Source organism: Chroicocephalus ridibundus, chromosome 2, assembly GCF_963924245.1.
Source record: "Chroicocephalus ridibundus chromosome 2, bChrRid1.1, whole genome shotgun sequence".
NCBI lineage: Eukaryota > Metazoa > Chordata > Aves > Charadriiformes > Laridae > Chroicocephalus > Chroicocephalus ridibundus.
The window spans coordinates 19,534,487-19,553,352 of NC_086285.1; the positions used below are offsets into that span (position 1 = coordinate 19,534,487).

At 37.4% G+C, this 18,866-nt stretch overlaps 1 protein-coding gene across 10 annotated transcripts in view; it reads left to right on the plus strand.

The window, feature by feature from the left end:
- The window catches only part of PRTFDC1 (phosphoribosyl transferase domain containing 1), a 47,924-nt gene that overhangs the window by 15,706 nt on the left and 13,352 nt on the right, over positions 1 to 18,866 (plus strand). For 8 of the 10 annotated variants that reach the window (XR_010069802.1, XR_010069800.1, XR_010069801.1 and 5 more), the window contains one exon: positions 11,876 to 11,941. Coding sequence is in view for 3 of the 10 variants with exons in the window: in XM_063324638.1 (XP_063180708.1) it covers positions 11,876 to 11,941 (66 nt within the window). In the remaining 7 variants the exon portion in view is untranslated. Of the gene's footprint in view, positions 1 to 11,875; positions 11,942 to 16,096; positions 16,314 to 16,704; positions 16,770 to 18,866 lie in introns of those variants that run through there. The other 2 variants (XR_010069803.1, XR_010069806.1) reach the window with 2 other exon arrangements.

Below are 18,866 nucleotides of genomic sequence, written 5' to 3' on the forward strand. Positions count from 1 at the left end.
TCTCTGAGTTAATTACTGAAGATTAGTAAGACCTGAGATGGTTAAGAAGGCGAGGAACTGTGGAAACAGATCATACTTTGTGTGGATAGAATGTTCGGAGATGCTACAATTCACAGTCCTCCTAATTGTGTCCAAATGTTCATTTTCCAAGTGTTAAGACGTGTTTAAAAATAGAATATTTTTCATGAAAGAAACAAAAACCCCACTTCTACGTGCAGCAGTGTCTTACTGCAAAATGTCAGCCTCAGAGACACTAAAGCTTTCCAGAGAAATAGCTGAAAATATGTTGGTAGCGGAAGTTGTACCAAAAACTGTTTCTTGCAACTAGCTGATGAATTTTTGAAAGAAGTTCACAAAAATATAATGAGAAGAACGGCAGTCTTATTGGTTAAATTGTGGCTGGTGTTATTAGGGTAACAGCATGATTCAGACAACTTTGAGTGTAAACTCTCCTGCCAGATTCTTCTGTGCATCAGGTACAGATGGTTAGTGGTTGGGTGTGAAAACTAAGGCACTGGAAATGGGTCTCTTTTCTGATTGCGTCTGCACTGGCTGGAACAATGACAGTCTCCAGTTCATTCCTCAGTGACTGCAGTGCCCTCCTGCCGGTCACACTTGCCAGCTCAGCTGCTTCTGAACACTTCCTAACCTGCCTCAGCTCAGATGAGACCAGTTACAAGAGGCTTTCTATTTGAACCGCTGCAGCTTTTGCTGGATTCATTTTTACTGACCCAGATGCAGGCGTGCATCTCAGCCTGGCCGTAGCCCCTGCCAGAAGGAGAGTTACAAGCATCTGGGGACGGACGGCTTGTGGGCAGTAACTTCTTCAGTCAGCACAGCTCCTGCTGGGAAAAGGAGTCTGCCCATAGTTGAGGGATCCTCGTCACCAAGGGTGCACCATGGCACGCCTCAGACTCCCGCTTCTTTATCTGAGAGATGCTCCTCAGAGGTGTCAGAAGGAGCATGGATATTTCAACCCTAATCATTTTGGAGAAGCAACCTATTTTTCATAGTGTTCTAAGGCAAACGGGAGAAGGCTATACTGTATGTAATAAAATGTGACCTTAAAATTCAGTGTTGTGGAACTTCTCAGGTCTGGAGGCAGATGCTCTCCTTTCTAGGCATCTACAGCTTCCATTTAACATGATGGCAGAGTTGTGGGATATGACACCTTAAATTCGTCACTTGCTTGGGGCTGTCTTGACTGTAAGGAGGAAGAAAATGTTTCTGATTTAATTTATTTTAATTAAAACATACAGCATTTTCCTGTTGGACACCGCTTAGGGGCTTGGAGTGTTACTAATAATATAAGTAGGCGTTAATTTGTGGGCATAGTTCAGGAAAGGTCACAATAAGCCTATCATACAGTCAGTTTATCAAGTTTATCTGTAATGTAAAACTTACTCATAGAGAGGTGATCTCTGTAACTGTATGCATCAGATAACACACCTACACACCACTTAAATATGTTAGCACCATCTGAATTCTTGATGATTTTTTTTAAGTATGAGTAAGTGTTTCAGTGACTCACATATAAAAGATTTGGGGGAACCAAACAGCTCAGCCGGGGGAGAACTGAGTAGGAAGCGGCCTGATTGCCATGGGGACAGAACGAGAGCAGATGTGGCAGTGAAGGCAGAGCGATACTGAGCTGTGCTACAGCTCTCCAGCAATATCAAAATACTGTTTTAAGGCATTTATGGGGCATATTAAAGCAAGTAATTACTTGCCTTAAGATACTTCTCATTTTTATCTATTGTTGCCTGCTTAGGTATTACCTTCCTTTACACTGATTTGTGATTTTTAGCTGTGGAATTCTTTCTTCTAACTGAAAAATTTTTACAGTTTTCCTGTATTGTGGGTTGACACTCTGTTCTTCTGGACTTCAGATCTAATGAAAAGTCCGCAAGAGGTATTTTCTAATCTTTCCGGAGAAATTTGTCTCCCCAAGGGTCACATTTTTCTAAGAAGCTGTAATGTTTTCTTTTGAAAAATGTTTTCTGATTTGAAATAAATGTTTTAGATTACAGTATGTTACAGAGGGTACAGCTACTATGGATAAATGGAGTTTTAGATCTGAAGTTAATTTTTCATAAGTTTTTTTTTTAATATTTTTTTCATGAGCTTAAATCTTTGGTATTTTTAAGCAATGCAGGTTTCTGGAACATCTTGACATTTGAGAACATGGATGTTTTTAAAATTGGTCAGTTTTAGAACAGATTTAAAGCATCAAGGGATTTCATTAAAAGCATTCAAGAGGTCATTTTTTCAAAGAGTTAGATTCTAAAGTTCCCCTGGATACAATATTTGTTGTAAAGCAGTGGTTTGTTACAAAGCCTGAAAAATTGGAATTTAGTCTTAGTAAAATATTTTGTTTCATATTCTGCCAAAAATACAACAAGCCACTACTAAATTATGACATTTGCAGCATTACTATATGTCCTCATTAAGAGACACCATAGTCCTTATTTTCAGGGACATTGTACAGGGACCGGGAGATAGGCTTTTCTGTATAAGAAAAGTCCAGAACATAATGGTTACTAATACTGTTCTACAAATAAGATCTGACGAGTTTGAAAGTATCGTGATATATTTATGCATTGGAAAAATATCACCTTGATTACTTATTTGGATGCTAATAATACCATTTAGTGTGTGGTTTTTTATATTAAGATCTGAAATGGGGCAAAATTAATTAAAAGAAGCCGGAGGGTTCTAATTTTCCCAAGGAATTCTATGACTCTCTTTTACTGGCATCTCTTAAATGCTGTTTCTTAAAACAGATCACAGCATGTGCAATGTTCGTGCAGTGCCACACCCCAAGGGTGCTGTAAGGCATAAACCAAAAAGGTTACTTTAAAGGAATATAGCAATAACAAGTATTGTTGCAGTGCTTATCTGTGTGACAAATACAAAATTCTTTTCTCCTCATTTGATAGACAGAAGTTAGAATATTTAAATAGAGAAGGGATGCTATAAAATAAGCTTGCAAGAAAACTCACAAAGGACCTGTGCGTTATCAAAAGTTTCCAACTTGTCACTAGCCAAGGGACTAAACATCATGGTATGAAAGAGAGCGCTGCCGAGTTGTAAGAGTCAATGATACACTAGACTCCAGATTGCTGGAAGGGGCTAAGCATTTGAGGTTTTTATCAGTCTCATCTTTTGTGAATTTGCTTACACCTATCTATCTGTTTTCTCAGCCTGTGGCTATTTGACAAATTTGAAGATTCTCCTACCTTCCTTTTATCACCAAATCCTAGGAGCTGCTGATAGTCAGGGTCAGAAGGTTAGTACTTTGTGCTTAGTCTAGAGAAAGCTGTTTTCTCTTGTGCTTTCAGAACCCTCCAAGGGACAGGATTTTTAGTACGGAGCTACAAATCCACTATACGATTTTTCGCAATGTTCATTTACTTTTGTTCATTTCTTTACAAAACATTTCAAAAAATGGAGTAAGAAGGTACACATGGATCTAGTAGTGTCCCGACTGACATGCTGAGATTCTCTATTGATGCTGGGAAATGTGACTTCCAGTTCTGGAGAAGACACTTCCTAAATTGTTCTTTTGCCTGTAAGTTTTGAATTTTATTTGCTTCCCATCTCTGGAGACAAAGTATGAACCTCACCTCACAGGACTGAACACCCCTATGAAATTGATAGTACCTTTTCTCATCCTGGAGCATATGCAGATTTTATTTCTATGTTTTAAATGTTATTTTACAGAATAAAAAGTTATAGTACAAGGAAACCTCAGACTACACTCTGTGGAAACTAACCCAAGTTTTGCGGATATATTGTGTTTCTGATCTATATAGCATTCAAAACATTTGGTATCACATGTTCTTCATTTCAGTTCTTGCTGATCTTTTTAAGTGTACAGGTGCTGCTTGTGCCATATGGTTATATGTGGTGCTGCAATGTCACTGCCTCGTTCTTAAACGAAATAACACATTAAACCAATACCAAGCAAATATAGAAAACTTAATTGCTAAACCAGAAAGGAAAATATTAAATAATTTATGGTCTACAATCCTTCTTAGCCAAGATAACTGGTCTAAATACTGGTGCAATTTACAACAGTTTGGCCATTTTCCTGTAGAGTTACTTCCTGTTTATACCAATAAAACTGAAATAATATCTCTGTTTAGACATTTTAAGGCAACTTTTAAGGCAAGTTTTACCCACAATAAAACTACAGGGATAGATTATGTATGCAGTCATGTTTTTAGAAAATTTTCTTTATTTGAAATCTCTTTATTCTGTACATCTACAGAACATTAATAGGTGGAAATATAGTGTTAAACACATGCTTCCAGCAAAATAAGAGAGTGGAGAGAATTTACAGCTTTTAACATTTGCCCCTAGGAAATATGTTCTTAGTTGCAGGTATAATCTGTATTAACCTGTGTTATCTGCATTAACATTGCATGCGAGTTCACCTTTGTTGATGTCTGAAAGTACACGCAAGAAGAGATCGATTCCAAATGCCTTGACCGGGAAGGCAAAGGCTTCAATGGCAGTCTATGCTTCATTACATACCAGAGAATGTCCATGGAAGCAACTCCTCTAGGGGATGAATTTTCTGATGGCTATTTCAAGATACCTTACCTTTGGATTAAATACAGAGAAGGCATGCAAGAGTCCTGGTACACAAGAAGTTACTGAATGTGTGAACAGATGATTGTAAACAATCCAATTTATTAATTTTAATAACTTACTGTTGCCCTGAGAGTTGTTTAAGCTGAATGATCTGCCGTGCTTTTACAGCAGAGAAGAAACATACACGTGTTACCACAGGTCAGCTGATAAGGAGTTCCTTGCTGTCAGTGAGTTTGTTGTCTGCGTTTCTCTGTCCAAAGCCAACTTCCTCATTGCAGAACTCTCGCCTTTCCTGGAACCGGATAGACTAGCCTGAATTTGAAGCACTTCCAAACCTGTGCAATGGAGTTTTTTGTTAAGGAATAACAAGAAGGAAGAAAAAGAATAAAAAATAAGCAAAATCTTCAAATTAGTTATACTGCAGATCTAACCGTAGAGATATAAAATATGTCTTATGCTATAGTAACTGGAGCTCAGATAGATATACCTATACCAGTATAAATTTACTATCTCAGGTTATGCTGGCAATAGCAGTAAGACAGATCTTGGCCCATCATAGTCAGTGGTGTGGTTGCTGACCAGCTCAGGAAGGCACCGCAGCCTCAACTTTAAAGCTAACAGAGATACACAAAACCATCACTGCTTCAGTGCAAATATACCTTTACTGTCCCTGCAGGAGGGGTGGTGTTCTAACAGTGGGTGTATGCCAGTTTTCTGTATTTGATTTCCAGTTGGTTCAGCATTGTGGGCTTGTTTGCAAGGTATTCAAAGCACCTACAAATATATCAGTGACCTGGCACTTGATTATTTTGAATGTGGGTGTGCCCCGGAGGTTGCAGTCTGCCATTTGGTATACATTTGATTCTGGGGAAATGAAGGCATGCTTTCCAGTCTTTACTGGGAAGCGATCCATAGCATTCCCACTCATTTGCACAAGTCTCCAGCTTAACAGCACTTACTATTTGTCCTCTGAATGTTGCTACTCTAAGCCTGGATAGTCCTTCTAGTTGCCTGCTACGAAAACCATGACAGTCCGTGCTCTTGAGGTCTTTTGTTCTTAGCTGTCGTTCTTCAGAGAAGAAACTGAGAATAGTATCGGTTCAAGTGTATGTTGCTTCTCAGTACAGCATCTTATGTATTACCACTCCACGGATGTTCTTCTTCCTTCTGCTGATATACTGAGAATAATTTCATAGCCTATACTTTATACGTCAGTTTGACTTTACCTAGTAGTCAAAATACGTTAACAGATGATGTAGATGCCATACTGATGCTTCCCCAACCAAAATATTAATATATTGAAGTACTTCTCAGGAGGCAGGCTGCAAAGCAAGTAAGCTTCATACTAGGCATCATGATCCAAACTGGAACATCAAAATTTTCATTTTAATTATTATGTTCATGACTGAGATGGTAGAGCATGGTCATGTAGCAAAAGATATTGTAATTATTGAACAGTATATAATTTCAAAGCAGAAGTCTTTATACTTGCAGATGCATCTATCCAAACTCTGCCAATACCTGCAATTAATTTCTGCAATGCTTTTTTTTAAATGCAGAAATCTTGGTTATATTATGAATCAGTTTGCTGCAGCTAAGTCACATCAAATTATTAATTTTCTCTTTAGAAGTTGTGTGACAGACATTGCTTCTGTGGTTTCGTTTTGAAATATATTAACTGGAAAGTAATTTATTGTCATATCTGCTCTGATTTCATCTGAGTCTTATGTTTCTTCTCAACTGAAAAACATATCTGTAATATGTGTTAATTTGTGTGCCAGAGTATACAGTTCTGCTTGGGGTTTCTGTCATTTTCAATTTCTGTTGCAGCACTGTATGGTAGCCATAGATCTGAAAACATATATCCATTTCATATGTCAGTTGTGGCCATCTGATGTTTCAGAGTCTCAGCTTTTCTTTACTGTATGCACTACTAAGAATTTTGTTCAAATCCTCATCATTCATTACCTTGGTAATTGTCATCTCCTCTTTGGCTTTAATACCATATACCTTGTTCCCTCAGTGCCATTCAAAATGCAGCTGTTTAGATCACCTTCAAAGTTACTATTAGTGTAGCCTACCCGGTTGCTATCCTTCCTCCAGTATTAAATGCAAGTTATTGTTTTATTGAGGCTCATTAAAACTCCATTCTTGATGATCATGAACCCCCCACATGAAATCCAATTGTTTTATAGGTAAATTTCTATTTCTGCTCCAAGAATTTTAGAGTGTAGAGGCCTATTAATCATCCAGTGCAGTTTTTGCAGAAAATCTGCAAAGACTGGTTGCTAATATTTTTTTCATGACAGAAGTTGGAAGAAAGATTGAAATAGTATCTTTTGAAATCTCTCCTCAAATATATTTCACCTAGATTAAAATGAAACCTTTGAGTAAATGTGCAAGCATATTATCCTGGGGTGGTACCGAGGGGAACTGTGTAAAGCGTTTGTGTGAGACAGACCCTAGAGTGGATAGTTCAGGATGTTACTAACGGACAATAGTCAAGATCATTGCTTCTTATGTGCCTGTGGTAAATGTGACTGAAAAGAATTTCTTTCTGAGTGGTCAGTGAGGTTTTTAGGAAGAAAATACTGATCTCATGTCTTAAGCTGGGATTCATCTCACCTAACTTCAGATTTCTCACAGTCAGATGTCTATGTTTAGGTTATTTGCTGTAGATATCCCATATGGTGAAACAGATGATCTATCTTGTTTTCTCCATTGATTAAAAGGGAGCCCAGGATGCATAGATTTAGATGTCTTAACTTTCAGATGCCTAAATTAGGAACAGAATGATCCTGTCTTTAATGAAGACGTTTTGAGGTCATGAGGTCTCACCCTATGAGAACAGAAGCAGCATAGATCACACGCAGCCTTAATGACATGGACATAACGATATTTCTTAATGGAAAATAAAAGCTGAGGCAAAGTAAATGTGACGACTGAACTCTATTCTGCTTTAGTGGACATGTTGCACCAAATCTACTGGTGAAGAGGTGCTTGACTCTTGCTTTTCAAATTCTGTCGATTGTGGGTCAGTCACAGTTGGGAACGTCACAGGCAGTAATTCTGTCTTAGCCATTTCACTTGGCCATTAGGGAAGGATAAGAGAAGCCTTCGAGATGCTCTGTATTCAATGGCTTGAAGTTCCAAGGGACAACTGAAAGTAATGGTCTGTCAACCACTTCTTTTTCGTCAAAACCTTCCTGGAAAACCCAGCTGTGGGACTTGGGATGATGGTGCAAAATTACAGCTGTCCTCAGGTTAGCGGACCTGCTGTATCAGCCAAGTGGCAGAAAGCAAAGCAGAACAGGTCAGATGGTCACATCCTTCTTTGTTAAGAGTTTCCACGGTGAATTTTAGGAGAAAAAGGTAATTGCATTTTTTCCAAGAAATTCCATACGAACTGTGCAGACTATAGTAACTAAATGTGTGATAATGACCCGGTGTCCATATTTCATAATTTAGTTATGCATTTAAACTGTTATGTTAGAGCTTCTTTTTTTGCCATGATTGTTTCAATGAGCCCAGTATTAATGTGCTCCAGATTCTGTTTCTTTAGAAGAGTAACAGATGTTCACAGTTTGGGGCAATTTTCAGATGAGCAATGCTGTTTATAATAAATTTTCCTGAGACCACCCAACTCATTTCACTTGTAACTTGAACTATGTCCAAGTGTTGATCTCAGGAGATGTAATAATTCTGTGCCCCACCCAGTTCAAAAGACATGACTTAGTATAGACGGAATTTAAATATCTATACTTCCAATCAACATAGAAACTCAAAGTTTTATCTTGCATGCCATGAAAAATGGAGGTGGAAATAGCAACATTCTTACTTTCATTCGTCAAGTATTCCTAGGATCTGAAGATGTATATTGACAAGGTCTGAATGAAATAGAATTAAAAACCAAAGATGAACAGGTGAAAAAGCACAACATAGCAAGTAAAACCAAGGAAAGTGACATTTATCCTGGAAAATGCAGATTTATTAAACACAGGAAAGAATCAGAAATGCAGTATTATATATAGCTTGCAATGCGACAAAATGCATCATATCTTGTTAGAAACAGCTGCAATAAATTTTGTGCTGCACTAACCACAGTGGGATTTTGATATGTCTCTATCTAGGACATTATATTTAGTGTCAAACATTTAACAGCAAAAATAGTGTTGATAGGGTTTAAGGATGTTAGAAAGCAAGTATTGAGGAACTTTGGGAGACGGAAAATGAACCTTTAATTAATGTCTCTGCATTTATAAGAAGTCCTAGAAACTCAATTGTATCAGTTTTGTCAAGGTATGGAACAACTCCGAAAGGAAAAAAGAGGCTCTGAATGACTTGAGGACATGAAAATAAAACAAACAGTTCTGAATTGACAGTAATTGGTACTGAATGAAACAGTACCAATTCTTTTTTCTTTCCTGACATTTATTGCACTTTATACTTAATATTTAGTGCAGTGTTATTTTGAGATTGTAAACTGAGAATTCAGCAAAAAGCCTTGAGAGGTTCCTATGGCAACCATAGTGTGCATGTTATCTATGTGAATATTATGATTACGCTAATGTGACATCGTGGTATTGAGTCTTGCTGTTTGGCAGGTATGTATTTTACAATACGAGTTAATTGATGAGCATAGTTATAGTTATAAATGGCATTAAAATCAGGCATCTGAAATTTTTTTTGCAATAGAATTACTCTAGTGCATGATGCAAGTAATTTTCTTTACATTTCTTGAAAGCACCTTGGCTGGAGGGTTCTCAGCTGCATTTTTATATGTGGTTTTTAGGCACAGTGAATACTCAACCCTGTCCTCTAACAGAGATCATTCTCCAGTCAGAACACGAGGATTTTCATAATTGTGTGCAATTGTGTCACAACGGCCAATGTGTGAATACGCGGCTTGACAGGATGCTCTGATCGCTCAGCTCTCAATGGCTTTTGTGTTTGCTTAACTGCTTGCCAGCAATGAAGATGCTATTTCAGCATCTTCCTTTCAGCTGGAGCCAGAAATACCAAATGCAAAGGAAACAGTGCTGCTGTGAAGACCCCCGAGATTTTTTTAAAGTTAAATATAAATAAGTTCATTAATCATTGCACCTCACTGTTGGGATTTTTTTTCTCTCTTGTTTTAAACTAGCAACTAAGGGCAAACTGCCCCTTCGGTAATTCCTGTGTGTTGGTTGTTACTGAAATTCCAGTCTTTCTTATTTGGAATTGAAAAAAAAAATGTCGCCGCATTGGTTATACATACCATGATAGATATTAGAAACTATCTGCCTTTTATAGTCTTGACCTGAATATGTCCCTGACTTTTGAAGAGTGACCTGTCTTGCTCTACAACAAAAGGTTTACGCTTTTAAGCCTGAACGTAAAATCTTCTCTATTTCCACATTTTATTTAGTTTTAAAATAATATTATAGGAATCGGTTGCTTGCTTTGTTGTTTTTTTTTTCTTCCTGTTTTTCTTTACAAGAACAAAAGAAATGTTGAAACTTATATTAGAAAACATATGGGATGCAACTTTCATTCCTGGTCTAGCTCCGTTTCCCAGGAAACAAAGCAGAGCAGCATGAAAAGGATCTAAAGCTCCTAGATCCGGTGGAGAAAAAGTGAGGGCAGGTCTAAAATGTGTCTTTCAAGGCAATGACTACCAAGGACCTCTTACAAAGCTGTGGTGTGAGAGTTTTTTGGGCAGTGGAGTCTGAGTAAAAGGGGAGCCTTTTGGTGGGTCTGCAGCATGCAAACCTGGAGAAATTGTCTTCTGGGCAATTCTGCAACCTCTACCTACAGTTACTCAGGAAGGCTGTATTAATTTAGACAACCTGTTCCCATGGGGACCGCGAATAGTTCCTGGGGATGTCAGATTGCTTGTGATCGGCTGGCTGCAAAGGTGCCTTGGAAGTCCCTGGATTTTTGCCACCTGGGCTGTGAGCGTGGGCAGATGCGGTTTCTGTCTGCACAGGCGTGCGGCTGGGACCGTGCCGCTGGTGCTGGTTTTTGAGGGGAAGAAGAGGAGCTATAAACCCCTTAGCCCAGTAAATCCTCACCTACCTTCGAAGTCCTGCTGTCCCATTTTTTATTTGTGGAAAAACATCTGACTTCAGAGCACTGACTTTACAAAATAAAAGCAAAGTATTCAAGTACTGCATTTTTGTCAGTTGTTTGTAATGATAAAGCTTCCTGATGTTACTAGTAAATTGCAGTGTCACGTCGTGGTGCTGCAGCTATTACTAAAATAGGACTAACACTGTCTTCCTACAGGTAGGGAGATTAGATTAGCACGTGCACCAATTTGGCAAAAAAACCCCATTAACTATACTTAGTTTTGCTCTTGCTTTGTTTGGAAAGTTCATATAGCTTGGCCATGACTGTATATTTTTTAATTTGCTACCTTCTTTAAGGCCTCTTTGTCTTCCTTTAAAAGTAGGGCTTCTGTATGTCTCCCTTATGTGGTCTTAACTCTATGTGCTGCTGATCATGAATTCGAACTAGAGCTGGTTGAGACTTCTCTATCAGAACAAATTTCAACTAGAAATGTCTGTGAAACAAATTTATCAAAAAAAGTTGTTTTACTGATTTTTTAAAAAAAATACCTTTTCTAATAGGAAAATGAAAGCATACTTTTATGTTGTGTTTAGTTTGACCTAATTGGCAGTATTTTATTTTATGGAATTGACCTCAAGGATTCTATCTTTGAGTTTGTTGAAAAAGCAAACCCAAAACTCTTGAAATTGTACGGCACACTGAAACTATTCTTGATAACAAGTGATAATTTTTGAAAACTTCCCTCCCCCCAAAAAAATACTTAGTGAACGTCTTCAAAAATAGCTGAGTTCTCTGTGTGAGTGACAGATGTGAACACATTTTGCCTGTGTTTCTAAAGACTGTTCCAAAAAAAGAAAGTGCTTACAGGTGTTTGGTCAAGTGTTGAGATCCTCCTGTCTTCCCGTTGTGAAAGGGACAAGTACATTACTCAACACTTGTCATATTAAGAAATAGCAAGCAAGGGAACATTATTTATTTTAAAAAGAAAGAGGCAACTTTTTCTAGTTCAGTAAAGCCTGGAGCTTGATATTAGCTTAAATACAACCAGGAGATGACAGAAGCCACAGGAACAAGTGAGAGTGTGGTTTTGTCATACACCAATACTAACCAGCATTAGACAATATTGATTACCAAGACTCTGAAAGATCCAAAAAAAGTTAACATGTTTATACTTGTATTTTATACAGTTACATTCAATTACAAAGTTTTGTCTTTCTTCTTTCAGAATGATCAGTCTATGCAAGATATGCAGATAATGGGAGGAGATGATCTTTCAAAGCTGACTGGGAAGGTTTGTTAATTTTAAATTTAAGAAAGAAAATACATCCACTGGAAACACTTGACAAAAGCTGGATAATTTTGCACGTGGACTGCCACATACTAATATTGGAATCAAAGAAAGTTATTAATCTCTATTAAATTGCTGTAATGCCATTGCTTTCAGATTGCAGCTGCCCCAAAAGGTCAGAGTGTTGCCCCTCCATCCTAGTGTAGGGGTTTCCCAATAGTGACGTACATACCATCAGTGAGATTGTGGGCAAAATTTGTACTGGAATGCTTGCCCTGAGCTTGTTTATGTCGTGGAGCCTTATTTTTTCTGCCCTCCTTGAGTGCATGCAAGCAAATTGCATGTTGAGTATCCCTGCTGAATTCAGCATATGAGGAGTTTAATACAATTTTGCCTACTGTACAAAGTTCAGTTATGGAACTTTTCACTCAGATAATCAAATGGGAATTTTTTTTATTTCAACATCAGGCTGGCAGTATGACTGAATTTGCTTTCCACTGTGCTTGAACATAGTGGTAATGAGAGAGAGTGGTTTGAGTCAGTGAAAAGGCTATTTTCATCCAGCCATGGTAATACAAAGCAGTACTTTGAAGAGGAAGGAAGGCTGATTTCATTAGGCAAATGGTCTGTGTGGAAAATGGTCAGAAATGGATTCTTTACTTATGCATTAAGGCAACATAATACTTATCTTGTTATTTGTACTGTACATGCAGTTATGCTTTTATTAGCTGCCACTAAATAATAGCATTTTCTTCAAAGCACTCAAATGTAGCACTAGCAAACTCATTTGTTTTGTTGTACTATAGCACACACAAAAAAGAAGACAAACTTAACTTTAAATATTTCATTAATATTAAATAGGTTTTGATGCAACTAGAACTTAAATGAAAAAAAATGCTGTTACACTCAGAATATTTTAGTAATACATATGTCCTCAATTTGCACTTCTAAATATTCCTTCTGGGTGTTTGTTTCTAAATGATCACTAGAGCATTAATCACGTTCTTGGAAAATATTCATTTGCTACTTTCTTATATTCGAACACTGGAGCTACCTGTTTTTCTATGATGACTTTGCATGTTTCTCTACCTCACAGGCAGAACTGGCAGTGCACCTATTCATCTTACCTAACCTATCTCTTTCCCAGATAGTCTAAACACTTTCTCAGCTTCCAAGCCCAGCTCCCCTTCCCCATCTTCCAATTCCAAATTTTCTCCATGAATGGTTCCAGTTATTAATATCTTTTCCAGATATAATCTTTCTGGTATCATTTGAATTCACTGGGGCAAAACATTATTTTCTTTTGCGGGACTTTTGTGTATTTGTGTGTGTCCGCATATGTATGAAAGACGGAAAATTTCACCCCAAGTAATTCTGCTCTTTCCAAAAATTAAGTAAATTGCTGTCTTATACTGAAAACCGTGGTGACCCTTTTCTCAGTGGCGTCACCCTCCTGTTCCCAGGGATGGAACAGGACATAAAATTTGGCTGTTGGGAGGCTAGGACATACCTGAGGAGAAGCCTGAAGAGCAATGTAGTTTAAGATCGCTGGGTAAGGAGGCTGGGATCTTGGGTAGGCGGGAAGGGGCTGGTTTGGGAACAAAGGCGGCTGCTGATGAGGAAGGGAGCCCAGATCTGGAAGCTGGGTGTGGAGAGGCTGAAGCGGAGCAGGAAGGGAGGGCTGGGACTGCTGGGGGAGCAGACTTGCTGAAGGCAAGGCATGTTTGGCGGTTGTTTGTATGTGTGGTTGTCTGTGACACAGCTGATGTATGAATAATTAAACAGCATTTTCACTATAACAAGTGAGAATGGGGTTTCCTTAAGACTTATTTTACTGATTGAAAAGCTGGGATGCAACGCTTGAGCTCAAATGTTCATACTTACACATCTAAAGTTGGATATATGAAGGAGTGGCCTTATGTCCATGGATGCCAACTCCTCCATCTGTTGTTGACTTAAGCAATTAGTGCAAGTATTCAGCACATTTTACTAATCAGTCATTTGCAGACTGATTCAGAGCCTCCTACAGTCAATGTAAATCTTTCCTTGAAGTGTTTTTTAGTACCTTAGTTTATCTGCTGCCTTTTAAAACTACTGGCTTTAGTAACCATTCTAAGTCACCGAGTGAATTAGTGGAATACTTACCAATAGAATTCAACTTCCCTGCTTTTAATTGAGCTGGGTGCTTCTTCTGCCTGCTTGCAGTGCTTGTTAAGAAAAGACTGTAATTATATTGAAAAATTAATATGCCAGGTTAAGTCCCATTAACTTGGTGATTGTGGAAGTTGTTTTTAAAAATGCCAGCATGGGTTCGGAATGCAAGTTCCATTGAGCTTCTGTAAAGTTCAAAAGCATCAATAACGTAAACAGTTTTGAAATCTGCAGACAAAAGATTCTGAGATTTTTATCTTAAAGTGCTCCTCATTAAGTAATAATACCTGGAACCTCCGCTAGCCTATAATCTTAGTGAACAACTAAGTAATTTTCCATGCATTACTTATTATTGGACAAAAAGATTACTGAGTATATTCATGAAGGTGCTGTTCTATAGCAATGTTTTTTCTGAAAAAGCTTAAAGAAAGCCAGAAATTTTAAAAGCTAATTAAAAAGAGGCTGTTAAAGATAATAGCTCTTCAGAAGGAAGAATATCTCCTCTGTACTTCTCTACAATATGCTTTTGTTTATAAAAATATTATAAGCCTAGGAAAACTGTATAATGACCCAAACCATGAAAAATATAAATATTCTGAGAGAGGGGAGAGTTACTATATAGACCCAAACTGTTACCTGAAGAAAGTCATCCACAATATGAAATTCTTCTTCTGTGAAGAAGGTCACAGAGGTAAGAATGAAGATTTCCGTGGCATGAATCATTAATAAAGGCACTTGAAGAATGAGTCCTGATATAGCTTAAGACTCTAATGCTTTGTAACTATTCATTTCTATGCAGAAAAAATATAATTTCAAAATCTCTCCTTTCATGATGTAAGTGGTGAACATAAAATCTCTCAGTAGCTGATTAGTTAAGTAGCTGCTTAGTTTTCAATTACTTTAAAGCTGAAATGCTCATTTGGGTAAAAATTATCATTAATGTTTGTAAAGAGGAATAAATTTTGAAAATGGGGAGATAATTAATAGCTGTCCAGAAAACTAGAGGCGCTGTTTGAAAGCAAGAAAGCTATGAAAATTTATGTAGATGAGGTGAAAGAACAAATAATATAACCCTGTTTAGTGTTAATACTGTAATTATACTGTATAATACTGTAAAAATTTGTAACATATTTTACATTATTTTGGGCATTTAAACAAAGTAAATTTTAAAACATCTAGAAACTTCAGTAGATTCAGCTGTACCAGAGTTGTAAGTTATCACTGCCATTTACCTCTTATACCTGGACATGTGTATATTTTGTCCCAAGAGCTTTGGAGCTGGTTACGTAGTCCGAAGTCTCCACTGACAGGAACCATTCTGTATATCGCTCCATATGTAATGTGTCACAGAATCATAGCATTGCCCAGGTTGGAAGGGACCTTTCAGATCATCAAGTCCAACCATCAACCTAACTCTGACAAAAACCATCACTAAACCGTATCTCTAAGCACTATGTCTGCCTGTCTTTTAATACCTCCAGGGATGGTGCTTCAACCGCTTCCCTGGGCAGCCTGTAGGCTTTCAAAAAAGCTCCTATACCACTGTGACTTATCTCCTTGTAAATGAGAGAAGTTAAACAAAATCATAAACTTAGAGTTTATATCATTTTGCAATTGCAATACTTATTACAGTTGTATAATGTATTTGATGTCAAAAATAGATCCATGTATTTTTGTCATTATCACTATTTCTACATAACATAGAATGTGAACAAAATCAATCATTCTTATTTGTTAGGTTAGTAAGAACTTTTAATTAAAACAAAGTAGTTATGTAGTTAGTACAATACAATTATGGAGCCAGCGATTTCTGATATTCCATCTGTCTGTGATATGGGTCAATGCTTACGTTCTTTATGAAGGACTGTTCCCCTTGTTCATATTAAGTACATCTTGTTGACAGCCAGTGGTTTGGGCATTTTTGGAGAAGTGTAGAAGGTAATAAATAATGATCAAGAAAAAAAGAAAGTGAATGTCTTATATTCTCTCTGCACTTAATTGTTTTAGTTTGAGCACACCATCACTACTACTCCGATGCTCTCCTAAAATAACTGATCAGCTCATATCAAAGAGAGGTTTCACTCAGAGGAAGATATCCACCGTGCAACATTCCTCACTTCCTTCCTGCAGGATTTGTGCTATAAAATCTCCAAACTTCCTTTATATGTCTCACCTAAATCAATTTATCCACTGTCTACCATTTTCTTGCCCCACTTTTCATATGGTTCATACGGTAAGATGTTCCAGGAACATAATGCAATCTCACTTTCTTTTCTTATGCCTCTCATTTCTTCTCGTATTTTACTGAGACATTTTCTCTGCATGTCATAGCTTCTAACAACAATTCTGAGACCTGTTTCTCTAGCATTCTCCTAAATATGTTAGCATTTCAGTATTTAACGCAACATAAATGTGGCAACTGCACAACACAAAGTTTTATTTTTTAGATTTAAAATACATATTATCTTCTCCTTCACCATTCCAAGTTTGTTTCTCATAATTCTGTTGGTTGTGTATTTATTTTTTTTCAGCTTCAGTATTCTCCACCTTGACTAATGTTGTGCTTTCTCTCCCTACATGCATTCCTTTCTGGAATAATGACAATAAATTTGCAGAAAAAAATAATGGCATTCTCTTTAGAACATTATGTGCATGGGAGACTCTTTACCTGACAGTAAAGGTATACAAAATCCACTATACACTTCTGCAATAGTCATGTCCCCCATTCCTCTCTACATCTTACTGTATTCCTATCAGACGTGCTGCCTTGCCTTTTTCATCTTTTCAAAGGTTGATTTTACGTGCCTCGAAGCATTCCACATCTTCAGTACCTCTACTTAACTGCCATCTTTAGTCACTTTTGTTGTTCTCTGTTTTTTCTTAATTAGATTTTATACTGTCTACTCTTCTGACAGTTGCCATCCTTAACTGCTTTTTGCACAGCAAAAGACACTATTTTTTTTCTTCCCCAAAGTCAATCACCTTTCTTTGCACTTCCTTCTTAGGTAATCTCTTCTCCTGTTCATCATTTTCTTTTGTTGTTGTTGTTCTGGAGGAAGGAAAGTTGAAATAAAACATCTTAGGCTTCCTATCCTATTTTTCACATGGGCTCTGCTCACCCCCATTCTTCCTGCTTCTACATCATACGTGTTCATAATTCTGTTCATTTTACCTGTGTCCAGAAGATCCTCTTCCAATTCCAGATGATCAGAAAATTATACTTTTTCCTTCAAGTCAGAGAACGGAGACAGTGATCCATTCCTGCATTACCTTTAGAGTGATTATGGCCATTTTCTCTACTTAGGCACAACAGAAGCATGTTGTAAAGATGGCTGCGAGCAAAACATGTACATGTACAGCTTTCAACACAATGCTCTCTAAGAACAAAACAGTGAGAACAAAAAACAAAATGGAGAGTGTATCTCATGCCCTTCATTATGTCCCCCATTCTGTTAACTCTTGGAGATACTGAACTAGTTTTACAGACTTTAAGTAGCTGGAGTCTGTGTACGTAGACTCTTAATGCACTAACCAAGTTGCTTCCATCAGCAGCTGACACTGACCAAACTCTCTAAAAACATAATGTTCTTGATATATGATATCTGTCCTTTCAGGAATGCCATAAGATGTGGATCAGCCCAGCAGAAAAGATTAAAATCAGACATTCATGACCTGTTCTAGAACCCTGTAGAAAGCTCCTACTTAGATGTCTAATTTCTCAAAAGTCTTTCATATTATGTTCATATAACAGTCAACTGTCATCATTGCTAAAATGATGAACCTAGTTTTCTCTTCTGAATTTGGATAGCTTTTTGCCTTTCGCTGTTGCATTTTTTAATACCTTTGCCTACTAGATTGAGCAGCTTGCCATTATCAAATTTATATTGCCATATGGTTGCATATTTGCCTACCATCCAGTCATTACTTAGGCTTCTTTTAGATAAAGTAATGCACTGGGAGCCTGCTGTAAAGTGCTGGTGTTCTGTAAGATGTAAATGAGACACAGTTTGAACGTAGAATTAATAACAGGAAATTAATACTAGGCAATTGATACAGTTGTAAGAAACAAAATTTCAAGCATGCAGATCCTTCTGTTGGTCTGAACACAATCAGCAAACTTCATGCTAAGTACAGATTGAGAGAAACTCTTAATTTTAACCTAATGTGGTAATCAGTCAATTTGGGAGAAAAAAGTGATTGTCCTACATGATCACCTGCCCTGTGACCAAAGGGGCAGATAAAAACGTTAAGAATTCCTATGAGCTAAAATAAGAGAGCAAATTATCAGCTGTGGAACACTGATAAATGAGTTGGAGGTCAGCTGCAGTGGAAGATTATAATGTGCCATAAAGCCAGTATTTTATTGAGTCCATGATTTCTAGTGCATACAGCAGTTCTGAATTTTTGTTCCCAGGCTCAGCTGTTGAAGGTATTTTGTGGTCTCTTTGAGGCTGTGGGCTGAAAGGTCAAAGTTCTTTTGAGAAAAATGTTCTCCCACTGGGAACTTGGCTGTTAATTAAATAAAAGCTATTACTTTCTGCTACAAACATTACTTCACTGTAAGGTGTTTTTTCCAGGTTTCAAATCATTCTGCTCTTCTCAGTCTTAAGTTCTTTCTGTATTTGCTTTCTTTTTAACAGTTGTTTGTTTTGCTGTGTTGTTTTGGGTTTTTTTTCCCAATGTATGTGCATGTTATACTACTGATTTTATGCTGAAACATTTAAGGAGAAAATACCCTCTGTGTACCTACCTGATTTTCTTGCTCTACAGACAAGGG